This window comes from Drosophila sulfurigaster, chromosome 3 (genome assembly GCF_023558435.1).
Source record: "Drosophila sulfurigaster albostrigata strain 15112-1811.04 chromosome 3, ASM2355843v2, whole genome shotgun sequence".
Classification (NCBI taxonomy): domain Eukaryota; kingdom Metazoa; phylum Arthropoda; class Insecta; order Diptera; family Drosophilidae; genus Drosophila; species Drosophila sulfurigaster.
Genome location: NC_084883.1, coordinates 46,295,242 through 46,319,520, shown reverse-complemented (window position 1 = coordinate 46,319,520; position 24,279 = coordinate 46,295,242). Strand labels below are relative to the sequence as shown.

The 24,279-nt window shown below is 43.3% G+C and overlaps 1 protein-coding gene across 1 annotated transcript in view; it reads right to left on the bottom strand.

The window, feature by feature from the left end:
• LOC133840620 (protein still life, isoform SIF type 1) overlaps window positions 1–24,279 on the bottom strand; it is a 99,184-nt gene that overhangs the window by 40,719 nt on the left and 34,186 nt on the right. The window contains 3 exon segments of the mRNA XM_062272550.1: window positions 5,294–5,425; window positions 6,522–6,801; window positions 9,232–9,377. Coding sequence (XP_062128534.1) covers window positions 5,294–5,425; window positions 6,522–6,801; window positions 9,232–9,377 — 558 coding nt within the window.

Below are 24,279 nucleotides of genomic sequence, written 5' to 3'. Positions count from 1 at the left end.
ACTTGCAGCTTCCCAACTAGCAGCTAGCAAAAGTTCGTCTCGTTCACAAGGTTTATTGTTTTGCACAAACTTTCCACAATGTGCGACGCTTGGCGAGGCAGGTGGGTGGATTAAGGGGGAAGCGAGGTAGGCGAGAGATTGCATGTGGTTGCAAGTTGGCCGGCAAGGAAAATCAACACACTAATTAACCAAAATTTAAAACTTAACTAAATATGTATTTCATTATGTGCTTTCGCTTCAGTTTGGATTCTGTGTTTTTTCCCTGTAGTTTTTCCTCTCATTTTCACCATTTTTTTTGTTGTTTTTCCTTTCTCATTTACTTGCTGTGGTTGCGTTGGTGTGTTTGTGTGTGTGTGTGTAATATATTACACTGCAAATGTGCATTTGAGCGTTGCTGCAGAGCAAACGCGGACGAAAGCGAGCGCCAGACGAGCGTTGCAAATTTAAGGATTTTGTGAGCTTAAATTTAAGCTTAATTGTAATCAAATTAATTAAGGGCTTGACGGCTTTCTACAGTGTCTGGCCCGTTTTTTTGGACCAAGCCAACTACAAATTAGCTGGCCGACAAAATATGCTGTGGCCAAAAAATACGAGTACGCATAGCAGCAACTCTGGAGGAGAAGAGAGAGCCGGAAATAGTTTTGACTAACTTGCGATTAGTAGACACGTGCAGTGGGATTATATTTATATGGTGCAACATTATAGTTATCAACATGTTGCAGCACATTCTTTAAAATAAAGTTAAACACATATTAAAAGAAACTTGCATTAAGTTATTGAGCTGTCTTTATACTAAACTCAAAGATTTAATACCCATTTTTCCTTTGGATATCATATAAAGAAAATGTTGAAATATACATACTATACACAAACGACTACTTGCATAGATATACTACCTCAAATTTATTTAGTCTACAAATATTCGACATTGTGAACCACAGCAATTCAATCAGCTGTAGCCATTTTTTGCCATATATAATTATTTCTTGAATAATTTCTATAAATTTTATTTCGGCGTAAAGTTATTAAAACCTTTCACCATTAGATTATAATAAATATTCGGATTATCTGCCTTTACTCATGTATTTTGGTATTATTTTAAATTCCATTTTTTTAAGCGAAAACAATCCAATAAACGATTTTTTCAGACAACCTCGTAAAAAATGTTTGAAAATTAAAGTCATAATAAAATGTTGCATAATTGAAATTGGTCTATTTGGCAGGAAATTGATTCATTTAGGCATTTTGTTAAGCGTTTTTCTGTCGCTCAATTGAATGGCATAAATTGTGTTAAACAATTAACAGCCTAAACGATGAATGCAACATTTAATTAGCCCAATTATTCATATGTACGCAAGAGCATATATAAATAAATTTATCGATGGAGAATATGCAACAAGAGCAAGCCAAATGCATAAAAAATTTAAAACCAAACAGGCCAAGCGATTTAAAAAAATAATAAAAAAAAGCCAGAAACAGAGACCACATTCGACCAAGTGTGAGGGGAGTGAGGAGAGGAGAGAAGAGGAGTTGCTATTGAGCTGAAATGACAGCCGCCATTGCAAATTGAAAGCAGCAGGCAAGTGAGCCTTGTTTAGACTGTGCGCCATGGCAATTGCACACGAGCCACGAGAGCCACTGGGAATAAAAACAGTAACAGCGGGGGCAGAGGCAACTATGGCGACAGTTCGTCGTGTTGTGTGTGTGTGTACACTTGTAGCGAGGGGGATGAATGAAGAATGTGGGGAAATGGGGATGGGGAATGGGAGATGGCCTGTTGTAGGAGTCGTAATTAGAGCGTAAAAACCAGAGCGTACGAAAAACCAAACGCGCTCGGGCAGCTACTACCCATTTTTTTTCATTCTCTACATATATTTTCTGTATTTTTTTTTTCGTTTTTTGCCCAACGTACGCCTGCATTGTGTATGTGCGTGTGTGTGTGAGCTGGTGTGCAAGTGCTTTATGCGAGAAGAAAAATAGATAGCTGGCGAAAAACTAGAAAAGCTAAAGCAAACGAAGCGAAGTGCTGTCCCCCACTGACACATATATGATTATTTCCGAAAGGTGACAGCTATAAAAAAAGGGCAGACAAACAGCCCAAGCTGTATGTGTGGGCGTGTGACACACACACACACATACACTCGCATACATTTATGCCTGGCACAAAGTAGAAGTCGAAGACAAAAAGCGTAGACAACACTGTTGCTCATTTCAGCCACGCCTGCATGACTATAAAACGACAGTCGTTGTTGCTGTGATACGGTGATAGGCAACCCACGTTGGGCGCCACATGACGACACCTTTTCATCGCACCCTGCACGCATATGTAAATGCAGCAGGTCGCTGCGACTACAAGGCATGCTTACAAGCGATTAGAGTTGAGTGATAAAGAATACACTCAAATAGTATAATAAATAGTCACCGCACGTTGGGCGCCATCTTCATATAAGTCAAATAACACTTTAGCTAAAAGCTGCTTAATTATTTGAGTACTCACTGTCTATGCAGGGTGCTTTGATGTCGAGCAGCATAAAGTTTCAGCTTTTGCCACACAGTTGTTTAATTCCATTCAGGGCAATAACATTGCGACTTCGTCTTCTTCTTCATCGTGCTGTTTTTATGACTTGGCAGCTTTGTTTATCCCGAGGCACTTTAATAAGTACGACGACGACGACTATTTTGCTGCTTTTCTTTGCACACAAAATTAATTAACAACAAATGCGAATGCGAATACGAATGCGAATGCAAATGCAAATCCAAATTGTAATGCAAATGCAATTGCATTTTGTGGCCACTCCTGCAGCTCATTTAATTAATATTCATGGCGGCAACTTTGGCCAGGCCGAATTACATAAAAAAAAGAAAAACGAAAGCGCGGAGGCTCAGCATTTTGCGAGTGGGCGTGGCACTTGAAAACTAAACCAGCTGACTATCAAGTGACTCTTGTGACAGTCTCGGACTCGGAACCGGACTTTGCGACTCGAACTAAAGTGAAAACAAAACAACAGCAGCAATGAAAAAATCTAGTTGAAAACTTGCAAGTGGAAAAGTGGACAGAAAAACGCAGCGTTCAAGGAAGTAATTATGGTTTATCCAAAGGGACAGATATCCTCGGACAAACAACAGCAGTAGCAGCAGCAAACCGGACAACGGCAAGAATAACGATGGAGAAGGAAAAAGCTGAAGACGGTTCATAACATCAAACTTGAAGTTAACGTGTAAATGAGAAAAACTAAATTAGAAACCGGGGGCGAGACGCTGCCAACAGTTTGTGCAAAATCCCAGCGACAGAGACGAATGAATGAAGTCAACGGGAACGGACAGCAGGCAGCAGTCAGGATATATAAGATGGACTCGCCGTTCGCCGTTCGCCATTCGTCGACTGATGGACAGACAAAATAATTGTCTTTAGGAGTTGCGCTAACAACAACAAGAGCAACAACGACGATGGCAATCAACGAGAATGCTTTAAGCTTCAAACTAGCTCGACTACCAGATAATCATTCCCCAAGGAATAGAGTTTAATAAAGCAGTCAGTAAAACCTCAAGTACAGGGTATTCATGCGCATGAAAAAGATGGCCGCAAAATTTGCGCTGCAAATGACATGATGCAAAAATAAATAAACAAATCAAAGGAGCCCAACAACAGCAGCAGCAGTAGCAAAAAGAGGTTTATTCAGTGCAGCTGCTGCAGTGTCATCCAAATGCGGCACAAAACCCTTTGCAGCCCTTTGCTAAGCAGTCTCCCTCCGCTCCGCTCTCCTCCCCCACCACACTCTCTCCCTCACTTTGGAGCCCAGTTTATCTAGCCATTTATTGTGTGGCAAGTGCAGTTCCTTGTACTCTCCAACGACTTGACTTCGAGTTCTATTTGGTTTTGTGTTTCCACTTTTTGTTTTCATTTTGGCCGCTCAATTTTGCTGCCGCAAAGTTGTGCAAATAAATTGCACTGCAGCCCAGAGAGTGAGTGAGTGGGAGAGAAAGAGAAACAAATGTTGTTGCTGCGAAGCCGCGACGCGAAATTGATGGGGAATTGATTTGAAAGCAAATACATAAATGGAGCAGAGCCAACAGCAGTGGCAGCTACCACAAGAAGCTGCAAGTCGAAAGGAAGCCAGCTAAAACAGGCAGCGCATAAATCATTGGGGAACTTCACTGAGAAATTGGCTAGAAATGTGCTTGTGGCTGCTGCTGCTCTTGCTGCTTCTGCTGCTGCGACGACTATTGCGAAATTGAGAAATTGCGAAAATTCTGAGGGGGAGAATTCTCCCCTACTTATTGGCAAATGCGTTTGTTGTGTCTTTGCCACACACACACACACATAGAAGAAAAGTTGAGGCGAAGTTGAGAAATCATCGCGAATTGATGTGTTCGTTCAATTTGGCTTTGTTGTTTGATTACTTGAACGAATGATTAGGTGCCGAAACATAGAAAATCCTGTTCTGAATATCAATAATGTGCCCTGCCACAAAAAAAAAGAAGAAAACTCTGCAGTTGCCAAATTGAATGAACACGAGTAGCTTTAAGATAATTTTATTGATTGATTTAATGGTTTTACTTGGATTTGTGTTGATCTTTTAGATTGCCAAGCATTTATAGCAGTCTCCTTCCAGTGTAAATACATCACTGATTGATAATCAAATCACAAAGTAGATCAAACTGCATTTAAATTTTGTTGAAATCTTGATGATATGCGGGCAAAGTCATGCTGCAAAATTTCACTGCATAATTATGTCATTTATGTGGAATTTGTGCTTAATCGATTCAACTGCCTTAAATGCTTACAAATGGAAATGCCAATGGAATAGCATTCGCTGTAAACTTGACTCACATTTCGGAATGTAGTTGAATCGCGGAGCACAGAGTTCATAAATCAAGAGATTTAAATGTCTGCCGAGCGATTTCTTTTTGCATATCTTTTTGTGTGGCGAATAATAATGCGGTGTAGTGGCTGCAGCTGTAGTTGCCACGACAAGCAGCTTTTCCACACCTCATACAGAGAGTGTGTGTGAGAGAGAGAGAGAGGAAGTGAGCGGGTAATGCTCATATACTTAACACATGCCGTGAGTACACTTTCAATGCTGGAGCCACTTGAATTTGTGCTGAAGCAGCTCAACAATTTCCTTCAAGCCAAAAACCGCTCGGCAACAATTCAACTCAATATCCTTGAGCTCGACAAACACACACATGTATCCTTCAGACATACTCGACATAATCGCCAACAAATACTTGTCGACAGGTAAACCGAGGAGGAAAGAGGGAAATGCTAAGTAAAACGTTGGCATTCACTTACCGATTCAATGGCCTTCTCCAGGCGAAAGATCTCCTCCTGCAGCAGATGCAGTGTGCCCGTTTTACCGCGATGACGTGCAAATGCGGCGGCACAGGCGCTGTGTATGCTATTCACCCAATTCTCCAGCTCCACCTGAGAAAGAGTGAAAAAGGGAGAAAGAGACAGAGTGAGTTAGAGAGAGAGCAAGCGAGCTATGTTAGTTGTTACAAATTGCAAAGCCAAATGCACCGCAAGCAATTTGACGTTGCTCCCCAGCGCCAAATGTCGAATTCGATGTCGACAAAGTTGTTGTTCTCGTTGTTGTTGTTATAGTTATTGTTGTTGTGTATGTTGTCGTTGTTGGTTGACTATCAGTTATGCAAATTTAATGACAAATCACTAAGGCGGCCAGGCAGAAATGCTGTCAGCAGCCAGCAGGGGGCTCCGCTGCAGCTTCGACTTTGGCTTTGGGTTTGAGTTAGTGCCGAGATGAATGAGCAGCGTATGCCTTTGAGACATGTAACAGTTTAGGCACAAGGACCCACAGCCCAGGACCAGGCCCAGCTACTGTTACGTTCTTCCGTTCAAGGCAATCTGCCAGTTGCCAGTTTGCCATTTACTGTTGCCATTGCTGCTTTTGCTTCTGCTGTCCCAGACCAACCTCAATCGCACTTTAAGCCTGGCGATTTGCATTTGAGCCATTTGTGGGGCTGCTGCTGCCGCTGCATCAGTTAACGCCTGCGAGTCTTGAACTGTCAGTGTGTCTGTGTTTCTGTGTATGTGTGTGTGGCACACATTTTGCATGGCGATTACGTGTAAGGTCTGTTGAAAGGCCGCGAGCGCTGAACTCGACACCACACAGCGAAGGAGAGAGCGAGTGCGGGAGCTGATAAATATCCTTGGTATCCTTGCGCAAACAACTCACACACACACATACACACACAGACGCAGAGCTAACTGCACTCAATGGCTCAATGGCTATGTCGTCCAAGTCCAAGTCTTGTTTGTCAATGTTGTCGTTGCTGCCGCCTGGACAAGGCCAGCTTTTATGTCCCGTTCTGGCCAGAGGCCATCAAAGCTCTTTTTTCTAATTGAGGAAAGACGCTTACGCTTGAAGGACTTCCCAGGCTTATTGACTGCGCACCACGCATCCTCATCCTCATCATCATATCCTGCGGCCAACAACGCAACGCAACACAACTCGAACTTCAACTTCGACATCAATTTCATCTTCAGCTGGTGAACTCACCTGACAAGGCGCCTGGAAGAGATAGGCATCACCGAACGCGGTGCTCAGACAGAATATGTAATCGCGCTTCGGATGCTCCGGTATCGGCTGCATAATTGCCCCATCGACAATAATTAAATGCTTGGGCGCCGCCTCGACGCTGCGACCCTCTCGCGAATCGCACGGATAGAAGAGCAATGTTGTCCCCTTCAGGCAGACCCAATAGCCCTTCCAGCCGCGCTTGCGAGCCAGCTCGATTTGATGCTTCTTGCGTAGTAACCATTTCTTTACCGATAGAAAGCTGTAAGAGAAACCAAAAAACGAAATGCATAGAAATTAGCAATCAGCGAATTATAAATCAACTCGAGCGAGTGACGAGTCAATAACGAAACGAACGAGAGCAAATGCCATCACATAATTCCCAACACACTCGTCCTTGTTGGCCTTGTAGCTGGCAAATGTCATTAATACTCCTGGCTATTTGCTGCTGCAAGTTCTTGCATAACTGAGCTAATTAAATGCCAGCTACTTGCATAATCCTCACTTTTCTCTAGTTACATTCAAAAGCATGTTGCCTCGCTTTGTTTGTAATTTGCAGTTGTTAAATATATGCTAAAGGTATCTAATTTACTTGGCAAAAATATCATTGAAATGTTTGCTAATTGCTATAATACGAATAAATGAATGTTTTCATAGATGTTAAATATATACTAAAAGTAACTAATTTACTTGGCAAAAATATCATTGAAATGTTTGCTAATTGCTGTATTAAATTAATATTTTTATAGACGTTACATATATGCTAAAAGTAACTAATTTACTTGGCAAAAATATCATTGAAATGTTTGCTTACTGCTGTATTAAATAGTTTTTAAATATACCTTAAAAGTATACAATTTACTTTAGGAAAATATAATTAAAATGTTTGCTAATTGCTGTAATTTCATTCAGAAATTTAATTCATTTATAGATATTAAATATATTTTCTAAGTATCAAATTTATTTTCGCAAAATATTACTAAACTGTTTGATAACATCAATGTTAAATTGGTGCTTCTGTTGAACATTAAAAATAATACGATTTGCCAAACATCCTTGGGTGTATTGAATTTTGTTAGATTCATTTTATATATATCTTTTGCGTTCAAATTTATTGAAAGAATATACATTTTTTGCACTTTTAATTTTTCTTTAATTTATGTTTTTCAATTTCATTCATAACTCGTCATCAAGAAATAATATATGGCAGTCATAAAAAATACCTGTATTTATAATTATCAATCTACGCATTTCATTTTTAAATTAACATTAATATTGATTTTCCGTCGAATGTTCGTAGTTGACGTTGAATAAATTAAAAATTCAATTTATTGTCTTTTAAATTGTATATTTCATTGAAAATCGCTTTAAGCTTAATTGAATTTCTCGATTGACGCAAGCAATTGCCTAAAACTAGTTGATGAATCAATAACAAACTATCATTTCAATGATAATGCGCCACAGAGGCACTTTAATATCTTTTTAAATGCTCTGTAAGCAATGTGCTTTTACATTAAACATAATGTTTACACTCTATTTAAATTTAAATACTATTTTCCAATTTTTTAATATTATTTTTGTAGTATAACGAAAATTTTCAAAAGCAATTGCCTAAATTTAGTTTTAGTGTTTATTGATATTAAGCTCATAAAATACTCTGTAATCCTGTCGTTATTCCCATTGAATACAAAGAAAATAATAGTTAAATATTATTTTTGGAAAAGTGTAGAGTTTGCAGCAACAGCATTTTCATAAAAAGGTAATTGTCTAAAACCAATAATTGGTTTTGGAACATTGTTCAATGTTCTATGATACTCCAGCACAATGTTTAATTTATACGCTTGCTTTATAGTTTAATTTCATGATTCTGTTCAAGTCATTTGATGTGTTATTCTATGACTCAAACGTAAAGCTGCAAGTACCTAAAACTAAGTGGGTGAAGTAATAGTGAGTTATCATTTGAATGTTGAATATTACTCTTCACATTTACTATCTTATAAAATTGTATATAATCCTTGCATTATTAACGTTAAGTCAAATAGAAATCGTTGACTTTTTCTTTTAAAACTATTAGATATTGATATTGAAGACATTGTTTTCTGCTTAAATATTTTGCACTCCATGTTCTATTCTCGTTAAATATATCAGTATTAAATAATAAAATACTTCACTTTCTTAAATTTTTTCATAACTCTGTTGAAATCACTTCAAGCATCATTTAGTTTCCACTAGTGCTTCAAGCATCATTTAGTTTCTCGTATAAAGCTAAACTTCAAAAGAAAGTGCCAAAAACTAGCGCTTGAACTAATAATAACGAGCTATTATTTTAATATTTGATGATAATCCGGCACATAGAAGCGATTTGTTAGCTCATAAAATACCCTGGACTCCTCCTTTTGGTGCTATTCGTATTCAACATGCGCTGCAGCACTCCTTCCCCAGTTTTGCCTCGTTGCTTGCTATCATCCTATTTATCAGGTGTCTAATAATCTCCGCACACACTTCATAATACTCGCGCAGTACACGTGATGGGAGTAGCGAGATGTTGGCAGCCCCATTTGCCGCATTATTTATGATGGAAGGAGTTGCTGTTTGGCCGAAGAGTTGTGGCACACGTGCCAGGCAATCCCTAGAGGGGCATGCCACACACACAAACATACGACAGAACACAGTTATCGCTATCAGTACTCACCCAGCTTTGCGGACAGCGCCCGTGCAATTGAAGGAGGATGCAGCGGTGCCAGTGGCCTTTGCTTTATATGGTGACGCCATGACACTTTCGCCATCATCTTCATCCGAAACGGCAGTAGTTAGGCTCATTCGATCATCGTCCGAAATCTGTAACAAAATGAATGCCAATTAAAGTACAAATCAATACAGAACAAACAATTCGAGAGTTGGCAACAAAATTCACTACTTGAAATGTATCTTACTTATTGTTGTTGCTGCTGTTGTTGTCGCTGGCAACAACAATCATGTTGGCATATATAAGGCGCACAAATAATAATAATTGAAATAATTAAGTCATAATTAGCAAAGAAAGAGAGAGAGCTCGAAGTCAGAGCTACAATCAGCATCCTCAACCCGATGATGCCCCGCCAATCGAAGAGCCGTAAGCCATTTGAAACCAATAATGGTTGACTGGCTCCTTGTTGTTGCTATTGTTGTTGTTGCCATTGCTGTTGCCGTTGCCGTTGTCACTGCCGACAGCAACATTTGTTACGTATGTCGTCGATAAAGCAATTTGTCTTCTCTCGCCTGCATTTTTAGTGAAGTTGGCAACATGGGACAGGCAATGGATGAGAGGCAGATAGAAAGAGAGAGAGAGAGGAAGAGGAAGATAGAGAGAGAGCAAGCAGCGATGGATGGACAGCACAACAATTGACAACAACGAACGGCTCAGAAAACGAATCAGCAATAGCTGCTGATAGAGCGCAGAGTGAAGCAGCGGGAGATGGAAGTGGCAGAGTAGAAGGCAATGCCAAACAGTTACTTGGGCATGTTATCGAGCGAGCATTCCATCAAAAGCCGGGTCGACAGCAGCGACTGCTGCTCTCTCTTCTCGCTTCTCTTTCTACTTGCCATCGCATGGCCATCTTCCGACTTCCTTCCGTTCTCACCACAGCACCCAGTGCGCCAATTTTGCTTTCGCAACAGGAAAACAGACATGCCAAGGCAGCAGGCTGGCAACTGGCAACTGGCAACGGGGGCAACTGGGAAGCAAACTTGAAGGCGGGGTAGTAGCAGCCTCTTCCTCATTCTCGTTCTCGTTCTCGTCCTGGTCCGTGTGGGAATCAAGTTGAGGCAACGGCAGCGCGCTACGTGTCCCGCGTGGCAATAAAAATTGGTTTGCCCATTCATTCGTTTCAATTGGGTGGTGCTACAGGCCACGCCCCTACCACCGCCCACCGCCCACAGCTGACAGAGCCCACAATGTCGTCGTCGTCGTCGTCGCTCACTTGCTTTTCATGCCATTTTTATTTGAGTTCCCAAGGAAATCAATTTACAATGTGTTTATTCGTTTCGTCTTCTCTTCCTGCAGCGCCAAACGGACAAGCGAGGATAGAGAGCGAGAGCGGGAGAGCGGGAGGAAGCGACAGGACCCGTCAATTCCTTGGCCCCAATTTCTTGGCTTTAGTAACTACGATACAGTCGAGTTCTCACTCGCTCTCCTCCCACACATCCACTCTCCCGATCCCTCTTCACCTTTTAGGTTTTTGGCAATTTTCAAACATTTTTGCTCATATGCATGTTTTACAAGTTATTTATTTGACTGCCCCACGGGGGGGCAAAGCAGCAAGCAAGCGGCAAGCGGCAGGCAGCTCGCAACTCTCTCTGGCAACTGGCAACTGTCAAGTGGCGTGTGCGTTTATGTTTGCACAGCAGCCACGCCCCAATGATCGCCCTTTTTCTGCAGCAAAGTCATGTGTGCTTAACCCACAAGTGACGTCCTTTCACCCCGCTCCTTCCACCTCCCTTAGCTATATCCCTATCATCATGCCCGTCTACGTCGTCGTTTGTCGTTGGCCAAGTTTAATCAAATTTTATATTAATCGAAGGAGTGCAAAGGCATGCAAATACCCAAACGTGAGCTGAGCTGATGGAGCTGCTTCCCCTCTCCCCGCGCTCTCTCGCTTCAGGCTGCGAGCGGCAACATAAATATTTTCAGAGTTGGAATTACCAAAAAGCAAGAAGAAAAAAAAAAGCGGAGCTCGAGTGAAGAAAAATAAGAAATAAAAAAAAAGATACAAAAATAAACCCAGCAGACGCGCAGATCAAAGCGGCACCTCTGTGGCAAGGGTAGCAATTTTATTGGGGCATATACGGGTGGAGCATGGAGGCATGTGTCATGTGGCATGCGGCGGGAGCATGGGGCATATGGCGTTTGGCATGCGGACTCCATTGAGTCGCAACGATAGGTGCTGATGACACATCGCTTGTAGCTCTGATTAATTGGCAAATGTCGCAAAGGGAAAATTCGTTTGTGTGTGACGCTGAGTGTGTGCGTATGTGTGTGTGTGTGTGTGTGTGCGTGGGCAACATCTGTTTGCCTCTGAAGAGAAGCAGATTCTATGTTTAAAGCGTTCTACAACACTGCACGCCAATTGTGTAATTGCCAAGCACTGCCAAGGCTGATGAATGTTTCCATCTAAAAGCGAAGAGCTTCCGACATTCTTATTTAATTTGCAAAATCAAATTTACAGTATTCGAATTTCATATGGAAATTGATGTGAGACACATTTGTGAATAGTTTTAGAAAAGAAAGGAAGTATTTACTACTTTTCCTATTCATGTAATTGTACAGAACTGCAGTGAATTCAATATCAATCAAGTAAGAAAGTTTCAGTTGAGCGGGCTGGACTGTGAGATACCCGCTACACATTTTCAATAAAATCAAAACAGTGAGAAGACGGTATCTTATATTATATTATATTATTACCAAATTAATATACCGAAAGCTATATGTTATATATGTAGTATCCATACTCAAAATATACCGATTGTACCAATGAAATGCTAAAATTTACTGAAAGATATATTTGTGGAATGAATATACTACATTACGTTCAAAATATACCATAGAGCTAAAAATCTACCAGACTGACAAACAAAGCAATAGAGAAACGACTTCAACAGTCGTTTTTTGCAATATCAAATAGTTTCTTAAATAACTTTTGAGATTTTTATCTGATCGTAACCAAATATTCAGGAATCATAATAACAGATTTCTCGGCCGTTCAATAGTATATGTTTATATTCTATAAGGGGTCGGAAATGCTTCCTTCTCCATGTTACATATAGATATTGTGTTATAATACCCTTCAACCTTATGGGCAGCTGGTATAAAAAGAGAGCATAGAAAGAATAGATGACTATAATTTGTCAATATTAGTTTGTCATTTAAGTAATGACGCAGCACTGCAAAAGCAATTTCATTTATTGGACATTTGCAGTCAGCAAACATTGTAATGAATTTATGTAATTATATTCCAATTGCAATAGTTTCAATTGCTCGCTTAGAATGAATTTTTTCTCCCATAAGGAAATGTCAGAAAGCACAAAAAAAATTGTCCAATACTATTTGGCATTTTTATCAGATTGCACAACACTGTGGAAAAGGCAATGTCCATGGACATTGATGGACATTTAGTTAATTAACAATGTCAACTCTTTGTGTGTATAGTTCTAGTTTTCCAATTATCTTGTACACTGTGTTGGCTGCCCATCAGTTAACAACAACGACAACAGCAACATCGATTGTCTAGTATATTTTGCAATAATTTGATGAAATTCATTTTCATTTTCCAACATTTTCAACTATTGAATTTTCGTTGGCGCTGTTGTTGCGTTTAAAATAGCCAAAGTTGATGGTTGCCTAGGGCAGTGCAGAGCAACACAAGCCCCAGAGTGGCCTCAATCATTTTGGGGGGCAGCTTCAATATTGAAAACTTCAAAAACACTCAAAGAGCAGCCGTCAACGGGGCGTGGAAGTGGAATGGGGAGCCATTCCACCATTTGCTATCCACTTTGGAAGACCGCCCACTGGTCCACCTGACAACATTTATAGCGGCAAATGAAATAGTTTCCGCTTGCTCAATGAAGTTTTCCATGAAATCATCAAGCCGAACGGAAGCTGTCGAGCGGAACTGTTGAACTGTGTTGCACGAGCAGCAGCCGCCGTTGTAGTTGGCCGTCGAGTTGGCAACCCTGTCTCTCGCTGCGAGGTGTGCTCGAAAAGTACTTCAGCAGTAGAGAAAGAACACTAGAATAACTTGTACAGACACAGACACAGATAAGAGTTTGCAAGTTTAATGTGTTTAAAGACTCTTATGTCGCTCTTGAGACCAAAGGTCACTTCATTAGTTTTCTCGCTCAAAACATACATATCACAAATATACGAGTAGATGCGAAAAGACACGCAACAATCGGGGCTAATGTAATGGAAAACCCTTTAGAATGTGCGAAAGTGCCTCGCTTCTGTTGTTGCTGAAAAAAGGGACAAAACTCGTCGCTCTCTACTACATATCTCTCTGTGTTCTAGCATTTACGAGTTTTCTACCTTTTACTTACAACAGATTACTCTGCATTTACAATTGTATGAGTGTGTGTTGGTGAGTGGATGTGTGTGTGTGGGAGTTTTGACCGGCAAACAATGGTGAACGAGGGAACCGAAACAGGGGAGCAAGCAGAGAATGCGACCTCGACTGATTGGCCTGGCGAATGGCAACAATTTGCAGGCACCCAAAGAGTTTGTCAAATGATTCATGAATTTTTAATTGATATCATCCCGTTGCCACACACACATATACAAACACAGTCCGAATCCAGTCCCAACCGGGGACAACAAACTAGGTAGGCTGAATTCCCCCTTTTTCCCCTCTCTTCTCCTCTGACTAAAAGTGTTGTTGTTGAATTTCATCAGCTCGGCACGAGGTTGACAATGAGCTTCCCCTGCGCACATGGGTAAGCCTAAATGGGCAACCCGAAACACGCACACACTCACACACTCGCATCATACAAAAGATTAAATGCCCTATGCAGAGCCACACAAGTCATACGTCTCTCCTCCTCGTCTGCTCCACAACTGATTACTTTGGCCTAATATGCCATATCTCAGCATCAGTGCAAAATCAAAATTCAATTTACGCACACACACACACACACACATGGAGACACGCCCACTTAGGCAGCAGTGTAGTGTACACCCTTATCCAAGCCAGGACAGGTGCTTCGCCCCCCTCTTGTTCCCCTCTTGTACCCCTCCTCGTCTGTCGCCTGTCGAGCCTGCGTTTTCTAATCAAGAATTGATTGTGATCCCTCGATGCGGCTGTCGTTCACGTTTCATCCATAATTATCAATGACTTTTGAATGTCAAATGTGAGACGACAACGATGACGACAACGACTGTCGACTGCCATTGGCACCTATGTTAGCAACTCCCCTCTCCCCACTCTTCACCGAAAAGGAAGAAAAATCATTTCATTTGTCGCTGTCGCTGTCAAAAATTACAATATTTGATAGAGTGTTTATATGCACGGTGTATTCCCAGTCTGCCTCAGACTTCCACCCCCGTGATTTGCCACAACTTTGAACCAACTTTAACATTCGCACAATTTCACATATGTGTAAGCAAGCATTCGCTTCGCCAGCTGTCAGCAAAGAACCTAAAATTCCTGGCACGTTTGCCACGAGCTGCGCTTAAGTGAGGCATTAAAGGACACAAGACGAAGACAGCGCGAGCAAAGGGACTGAGGGAAAGTCAAATTGATACAAAATGTGGAAAATCTGCAACGCATTGCAAGTCTTTTCATGCGTTTTTCCCCATTTTACTAGTTTTTCTTAGTCTCACAGCTCAGCTCATCTCAAGTCAAAGGCAAGACTCGAACTCGTCTCGTTTCACAAGGCATTCAAATTACTCGACACTGTGCAGCGTGAAAAGCAATTTGGCATTAACCGTAAGTTGGTATTTGGCAATGATTAAAACGGAAATGCGACAACGAGCAGCAGCCAAAAGGGAGGCAAGCCAGGCAGCTGCCTTGGGGAACACAGGTAACTTGGCTGTGCCATGTCATTGGGATTTGATTAAATATGTGCAGCAATTCAGTTGAGCAGCAAACCAGCAGAAGATGCTTAGCGTTAATTGGCTGCGAAGCTTGTGGAGGAAATGAGAGGAGAGTGGGAGAGAGACTGAGAAATTGAGGCCTGCTTAGCAGCAGATCAATCAAAACTAACAAGGATTTTAGTTGACGTAGCAGGCAGCAGTCAGCAGCCAGAAGGAATTGAAATTCAGTGCGGGATTTTAGGCCAAGAAAATGGAACTGTAAGCATTATTAGGTCAAGGAACAAGGCAGAAACTGAGAAGGAAGAAATATAACTCGGCCTTGGATGTAATGAAACTTTTAGGCCGGAAGATAAAATATAACTATTTATCTTTAGAAACGTCTCTATGCCAGTCTTTGCTAAAAAACAGACAAGTCCAATATTCAAATAAGTTAGGAGCACACCTTGAGCATCTTTTATGACACAATGAAACTATTTCCTAATGAAAAATTTTCCTAAAAAATATTCATCCTTTATACTAACATAGTCATGCTCTTTTAGTTAAGAAATATTAAAGCATTTTATGTAGTTTACGTTATTGAAAAGATATTCCTATTTTCAACTTTTACATCTTGCCTTTAAATAATATTTAATGCTGATAAATACTTATGGGAACTATAAGCACGTTATACTAAATCAAGAATCTATAATAACATCCGTAGCACACTTTTTAGCCTACTACAAACAGTTCAAGTAAACATTTACAAGCTGAGCTTCCTTCAACACATCTCAAGCTAACCTTTTTGCTGCCCAAGCCTGATTTATGCTGATGCAAAGCCTAATCCAATATGGTTAAGACCCAAAGCGTTGAGCAAAGCTAAAATGGCTTTTTTGAGCAGGTAAACTGATATTATCTAAACACGGAGAGCTAGTCGAATGAAAAAAGAGAGAAGAGAAAAGCTATTCATTTGTATTATATGAACTCTTGCTTGTAACTGGGAGCTAAGCCCAGGGAAATCTTCATCATCATTATCATGAACATTGTGCTCATTGCCGTTGATCTGGCAATTAATTAATATGCAGCGCATTTAGTCAGCTATCCAGCTTGACTATCTGACTGACTATCCAACTAATGCGCCACCATTCAAACTCACTCATTTGTGTATCCATGTGTGTGAGTGTGTGTGTGTGTGTGGGTGTCTGTGTGTGTGAATACTCATTTTGAATGCAATCAGCTGACTTGAATGTTGTGGTTGTTGCTGTGTTCTTGTTTTTTTGTTGCCTCCCTTCTTTTTCGTGCTTTGCACTTGGTCAAGTTGAATTAAGTCAGCAGATACGAGCTCTGTAGTTGCCATAGATACAAAGATACCAGATACAAGTGCTTTGAAAGTTGAATAGCATGAATGCAGCAGCAGTAGCAGCTGTAGCAGGAGAAGTACTCATGGCTTATGCCACGCCCTGCATTACAGTGGTCGACAAAAGGATTCGCACATATGGCTCCAACAAATAGCCTTTATCACTTTGCAACTGTGATTCATGCGAATTCCAATCAATGCCATTCATTACTCCAAAAACTAAATACGAACGGTAAATGAAACTGAGAATCGCACTTCACATTGCCCCCCACCCCATCGCCTTTGAGTGTGTGTGAGTGTGCGTGTGCTAAGAGCTTTTTCGGCTGGAGCTAATGCTTTAATTTATTGCCTGCCTCCTTTGTGGCGCAATGGCAAGAGCAAGCAACACACAGAGTAAGAGCTGAAGGCACAGGAAGGAGTCGACTCGCAGCAGCTCGAGCGTGAAAAGGATGCTTTGGCTTTGATCAACGTTTTGTTAGGCAACCAAAATGAATTTGTAGCAAGCAAGCTACAGACAGACAGACAGAAAGACGAACGGACAGGCAGGCAGGCAGGCAGGCAACCAGGCGAAAGCCGAAAAGGAACGTTGCGACAATACATTTAAGTCATTTGAAGCTACCGACACAAGAAGAGGAACAGCCTAATGGGGCAACGAGTCAGCGACAGCAACAACGACAGCGACAACGACAACGACAACGATAGGGGCATCAGAGGCAGGCACAAGGCCAGCAAACAGGGCAAAGCTCAAAGTTAAAGCAGCTGCAAAAAATCAAGTTAAACTCAGTGTGGAATTGCTCAAGATTGAGATACAAATTTAAACGGCGCAGCCCATAAATGGGGAGCAAGCATTAAGGACATTCTCAAGTTCTAATAACAAGAGCTGATTATTTAAGTGTGACTAAAAGGCGAGTTGAGCAAGGTAATGGGAGATATGAAGCAAAGGCAGAAACTTCCAACCATGTTAGTAATATTACATTATAATATTAATAATATTATTATGATATTTAAACCCTTCTCTTAAAAAAAGGTGAAAAGAAGAAGAAATTCCATATAATTCCGAAGCACAAACACTCAGAATCTTGCAATTTAAATTGGTAAAGTTTTGGACAAGAAAAGATTTGGAAATTGACAAAGTAAAGAATTTTAGAAGAATTCACCCAAAAAAGCTCTGGTACATTCTAAATGTTATATGCCAATTTAAAAACATTATATCTACTTTAACGCTACAATATTTTTGTAAGATTTATGAAACTCAAATATTTGCAATGGTTTAGTTGAGTACAGTCAAAGGAAAATATATATTTATAAATAAACGGTGCATAAATAAATTCCACGCAAAGGACATTTTGTCATTTATTCCCAAATAAAATTATTTGATATATTGAGGTTGCAGCTTTCGGGGCTATACTAAGTAAATCAAGTTTAGTTATATACTTGATATATTAAAGTGGAAATTGCTTCTCAGTTTGTTATATGCTTTAAGGCAACTACACCTCATCGATATAGTATCTCATAGATACCATAAAAATATCAGATAATGGGGAGTGTTCCCAAGCGCTTCTCAATGAAATCAATTCAAATTTAACCATAAAATAAGCATTATTAGGGACTGCATCTCTCAGATACAATATCTCAAAGTAATACAATTTATTTGTAAGACGTTTACCTTGCGAAGGAACATTTCGTTGCACTGCTTGGCAGTGCTGCGCCAGTGGCGATGGCGATAGCGCGAGTTGCCCAGCTTGAGTGTGCCCTGCAGATCAGCCGCCTCCTCGACAACGCGACGAATGCACTGATACCGCAACCGATTGCAACGATGGATGGGCTGGAGGGCAACAAGGCCGTGTTCTGGTTCCGATTCGGCGCCCGAGCGCACCTGATCCTCATCATCGTCAACCCAGGCACTGAGCACACCCTCGACAAAGTTGTATAGCATCTGGATGTTGGCTTGCATAGGTGCGGAACCCGATGGCACTTGCTCGGTTTTGATGAGCTTGCGATTCTGACAAACCTCGCGTAATAGATTCTCACCAAAGTGCACGGTCTTGTGGCGTCTGCGACGCGAATTCAACGATGCAGCCGATGCGGATTTCATCAGTTTGCCATTGCCATTGCCCAGCACATGATGCAAATGATGTGCGGGAGCATGCGCTAAGGCTGTGTGCGATGCAGGTGGCAGATTAATCGGCTCCATACCGAAAGTGCAAGCCATGATGGAGCTGGAGGCCGTGGAGTCGCCGCGTTGCAACGTATTCGGTTGCGAGTTGCTGCGATAATGTTGCATGGGCAGCAACGGCAACGGTTGCTGCTCCAGCTCCATTTCCAGATCGATTTCATGATCGTGATCGAGGTCGTGGAGAGGCGCCGGCTCAATGTCGTCCAAGGTGGCTGGGGGTTGGGCGAGCGAGGTGCGCAACCGATTAAAGTCGGCGGCACAGCGAGGCAGTGAGTTGCACTTGGCGGCATTGAGGCATTTGCGATTCTGGCAACTGATTAGCGGCGGACACGAACGGCACTCGTGACAGATGACCAGACGACGCTCCCCGGGAATCACAGATGTGGCTGACACCACCGTCGTGGTTGTCTGCGGCGGCGGCAGCGGCAGTTGTGGCGGTGGCGTTGCTGTTGTCGATGGCGTCGTCACATCCGAACCGTGTCCCATCAGATGCGCGGGCACCGCATGCAGCTGCACCTGAGCCAGCTGCTGGTGACGCGCCAGATTCACAGAGCTGGCGCTGGAGGTGAGACAGCGACGCTGTCGTTGGCATTCCTGGTAGCGACAGTGGGGATCGGTGCAGATCGGCAGCAGCGGACAGGCGGGATCGGTGCACGGCGAAGGGGAGCGTGAGCGGGGCGCACGCTCCGCACTCGAGGACTTCCGCTTCGAGTGGTGGCTGCTCACGTGCTGGGCTGGCGCTGTGCCACCCGAACGTTGCACCGACATCTCGGTGACGGTGGCGCTGCGCTGCGTCTGATGGCGACGCGAACGCTCGCGCTTGGACTTCGGATGCTGCTGCTGCTCCTTGGGCGGCGTCACCTTGGGCACATACTGATAGCGCTCCTTGTGCGGCTTCGCATAGAGTCTTTCTAATTGCGCCGTGGACGTCACGGCCGCCGACGTGCTGCCCACCACCTCGCTAGCCGAGTGACGCAACCGACGCTCCCGGGAGCGTTCCTCTCGTCTTCGTTGCTCCTGGCACAGCGGCGTATGTGTCGCTGCCACGGGCACATCATAGCCACTGGGCACATTGGTGGCCGTCTGTTGCGTCGACGGCGGTGGCTGTTTGCCCAGCGATTGCAGCTTGTGCAGCGGATACGCAATCCAATCGAGTTGCTGTAGCTGCTGTAACTGCAACACCTGTTCCTCGCCGCTGTCGGCGCCGCTGTGACCCAGCGAATGTCGCTTGCGCTGCAGCGCCGCATGCTCCGAGCTGCCTTGCGCCTGATCCTCCTGCGAATTGGACCGCGGTGCTGCGCCGCTGCTGCCATTGCGACGATGATGCGAGCGACGTGACTTTCCACCGCTGCTACCCGCTGCTGACACTTGCATCTTGGTGAGCCACTCGACTATGTCGGTTTTCAGCAGCGACACTTCACAGGGTCCCGAACTCTGTCGTGACAGCGGCTTCTTTAGCAGCTCCGCCAAAGCTTTGGCATAAGCGGAGCTCACAGGTTTCTCCCCACCGCTGCTCGACTGACGTTCGCGTTCACGTTGCCTGGGTAAATGCTCCAGCAGCCATTCGGGCAGTTCGTCTTTCAACACGGTGATTTCACTCGGTCCTGAGGAGGTGCGAGCCGGCGCCTGTTGCTGCTGCGCTGCGCTGCTTTTCTGCAGCTTCAGCCACTCCATTGTCTCCTCCCGCACCTGTCCACCTTCAGCTGACCTCGCTGAGTGTCGCTGCTGCGCCTTGCGATCGAACCATTCCAGTTGCTCCGGTGCCGCTTGCGCTTGGCGCAATGCGCTCTTGGGCATCGCAACTTCCTCGGCGCTCTTTTGACGTCGCGGCGGCAGTTGTGGCTTGGGCTGCTGCTCGGCTGGCAGTCGCACATAGTGCGGCTCTGTGAGACGCACTGAACCCTTGCGCTTGATGCACTTCTGCTCCATTGTGTCCTCATCACGTGCGCGCACTCGGCGTGTGATCTCAAAGATGTCGCCGTTGATCTGGTGATAGAACTTTTCCACCTCGACGCCGCGTTCGAATTCCTCTTTGACGCTGTGCTTGGCGCGCGTCGGCGGTCGTGGTGGCGTCTCCTCCAACTGTTGTTGTTTCTTTTGCTGCTGTTGCTTCTCCTCGCTCTCATCGGAGCTAGCCGCAGTGAGCAATGCCCCGCCACCGCCGCCATCCACCACCCAGCTTATGGAACGCTCTCCGCTCGCTCCCTGCTGCTGTTGAGAGGGTGGCAGCTGCTGTTGCTGCTGGAGCAGGCGATCAAGGGAGCCGTGATGTGTGGTCTTAAGCGTGGCACCTTCGCCCAGCGATTGGAGGCGACACTGCGCATTGCAGATGCAGACGCCGGTGCGTTTCTTGCTGCCAAAGCGAAACAGTTGACTCGCCAGCTGTGAGACATTCTCGCCAAGTCCGAGTCCGCTTCCGCCTCCACTTCCTCCCCCGCTGCCTCCCGCATCCTTTCCCGAGGCCGTTGTTGCGGATGTCAGGCGTGCCACCGGATGTGAGACAGGTGTAATGTCGACGATCACGCAACAGCAGTGTAGCGAGAAGGATTTCTTGGGATCGGGGGCAACGCTGTTGCTGCTGTTGCTGCCTCCGTCACCACCGCCGCCGCCGCCGCCGCTGCCGTTGCCGCCGTTGTTGCTGTTAATGCAGATTGTTTGATTGGTGTTGGTGTTGCTGTTGCTGCAGCCGGGATTGCTGCTGCTGCTGCTGTTGTTGGGGACGTTGTTGGTTGGGACGTTGGTGGCGCCAACGCTTGTGGTGGCGCCGCCGACTTCGTTTTGGGCGTTGTTGTTGCTGTTGTTGTTGTTCGGTTCGCTGGCGTGGCGTTGCTCGTTGCTGGTCTGTTGGTGTTTTTGGTGTTGTTGTTGCAGTTGTTGTATTGGGGCGGCCAGAATGAATTACAGCAACAGCGGCAACAGCAATAACAACAGCAACAGCAATGCGACTCGCGGCGACACTGACAACAGCGATCTTTAACTTCTAAGTGGGGCGTGGCTAGGCGTTCAATTGATCTCGTTGTTGTTGTTGTTGCTACTGCTGCCATGCGTCATGTGGCATGTGGCGTCATGGACACACAGAGACAGAGACAGTGAAGCGTTGCGGCACGTGCTGCACATGAACGTCGAATGTTGTTGTTCGCTTTAATTGTTGTTATTTATTTAGTGATTAATTAAACTAAAAGCTCATTTATATAATGCAGTCCATTTATTAAACGCTCGACGTTACGCTCGCCGCACTCGCTCGCTCTATCTGTCGAGCACACATTTATCTATAATTAATTATTTTACTTGTTGCGATACGCAACGCAAATGGCACCACAAAAAATTCGCTAAATTATACGAGTTGCTGGTTGTTGCTGAACACATTTGATTTTCGTTTTCGTTTCTCGTTTTCGTTTCGTTTGTCGCTTTTTCGCCCTATTTATTATATTTGGTATTTATTATTTATTTATTTGATTATTTCGTTTTGTTGATTTCGCTGTTAAACAGTTTATCTGCTGTGCGTTTGTCTGTGTGCGTTTTCACATTTATTTACAATTAATTTAATTATATTTACGCTATAAATAGCCGACGTCGTTTCTCGTTGTTGCTTGTTGAATTTCAAGTTGTTTTTCCTTTTTGCTGTTCGTTTTCGTTTTTTGTTTATTATTAATTCGTTTATTTATTATTCATTGCATTGTTGCTGTTCATTTGCTTAATGTTATTGATGTTGTTCTTGTTGTTGTTGTTGTGAAATCGTTGCCATCAGCTTAAAAATTTAAATGCCTAACATATTTTGTTGCCTACTCTTAGGCTCAACTCAAAATGGCGCCATCGCAGTGCGCTGTGCCCTTTTTCGTTGCCTACTTTCCGGCTGAACTCAGATTTTTCGCTCTGCACACTTTCCGTTGCCTACTTTTCAGCGCTGAGCAGAAGCAGCAGCAGCCTTCAGCTTTGTTTTCATATTTTTACCCCGCCTTTGCCAACTGCAGCTGCGAATATTTCAGGGTTAGGCTTTTGTGTGCAATTCGACTTTATACAAACACACACACACACATATATAAATAACATATATACATATTATTTTTAGGCACAAGGACAAACACATATACACAACCTAGTCTGTCTGTTTTTTTTTCGGGTATGCTGCCTTTAATTAGCATAGAAAAGTGCCGAAAAAAAAAAACATAAATAATCGCATGCTGTACGAATAGCAAGAAGTTTTTAAATTTCAACTTGCCGCCGCCGCTGCCCTAAAATCTATTTTATTTTCATATTTTTCATATTTTTCTCTTGTGTTATTTTAAAGTTTTGCCAGCAAGAGGAGGCGAAGCAGAGGACGAAGGAGGAGGAGGAGTGGCAACAAAACTTTTTGCACGACTCCTCGTGCGCAAATATTTTGTTTGTTATATTGCTAGCATAAATTTGCTGGCTATCTGCACACACCGACACACACACACACACAGTCGCATAGCTACACATGTTGTGGGAGCGAGGGAGAAGAGTGGAGGGGGTGGAGAAAAGCGAGATGTGCATATATTTATAAGCGCATACATAAATACTTTTCTGGCCTGGCAAATGCATAAATTTTTCAGCGTCATGTTATGTGAGAGGCTCCAAGTCACATCCTGTAGCCTCTTAACCCTCTCTTTCTCTCTCTCTCTCCCTCATCTCTCTGCTGCTTGACTTGTGTTTATGCAAAGCACAACATAGCAGTTGAAAAAGAAGAAGCAGCAGAAGAAGTGCGCAAAGTTTTTCGGTCTGTTGCCAAAAGTTTGCTTGTTAAGTGAAAGGATTATATGATCCAGTGTGTTTTTTTTTCGTTCCCTACTCTTTTTTTTTTGTTGGCTTGAGAGCAGCAAACTTAAAAACAAAAAAACAACTCGGCAACTTTTCCTATTTTTATGTTATGCTTATGCCAGTTTGTTGTCAGATTGTTGTTACTGCATCAGCTCAGTTCGCAGTTCTCAGCTCTCAGCTCTCACTTCGCAGTTCCCAGTTCCCAATGCTCAGTGGCAATCTTGAGGAAAGCGCAACTCTTGCCGCAAGCCTCGAGAGTTGTGTTGATAGTTTTTATAGCCTACATTTTTTTCCTTTTATTTTTTTTTGTTTCTTTTGGGTGCAAAAGAAAACACAAACAAGCAACTCTTGCCGAGAGTTTCAGCAGAGTTTGAGAGAGTTGCGAGTCGTGAATTAGTGCGTCTTAGTTGCCTTTTTAGTTCAAATGTGGAGCAGGTGGAGAATTCCGCACACACACCAACACACTCGCAAAAACTTTCGGCCAGCTTGTAGCCTTAAGATGCGACTTGTCGATAACTCTAAGTTGCCATGTGTTTAGCTAAGATCTCAGTCTGTCTGTCTGTTCTGTGTTCAACTAGTTGGCAAGTTGAGTTCAGCTTCTGCCTTTGGCAGCAGCCACCACTTGAAAAAGGTGCTCGAGCGCATTTGTTTAGCAATTTTCTCTTGATTCGCCCAATAAAGTTAATTTCTGCGCTAAAGTTTTCTCTGCCATCTCTCTCTCTCACCTCTATCTCTAAGTCTGCCACGACTAAATGACATTTTTATAAGTGTATCTAGGCAACTGTAATAAATTATTTGGATTGTTTCGGCATGGCTAACAAAACTTTCGCTTGACTTTCAGGCTGCAAAAAGAGTTGTTTCGCAAACTGCGCAACTAAATTGAGAGTCT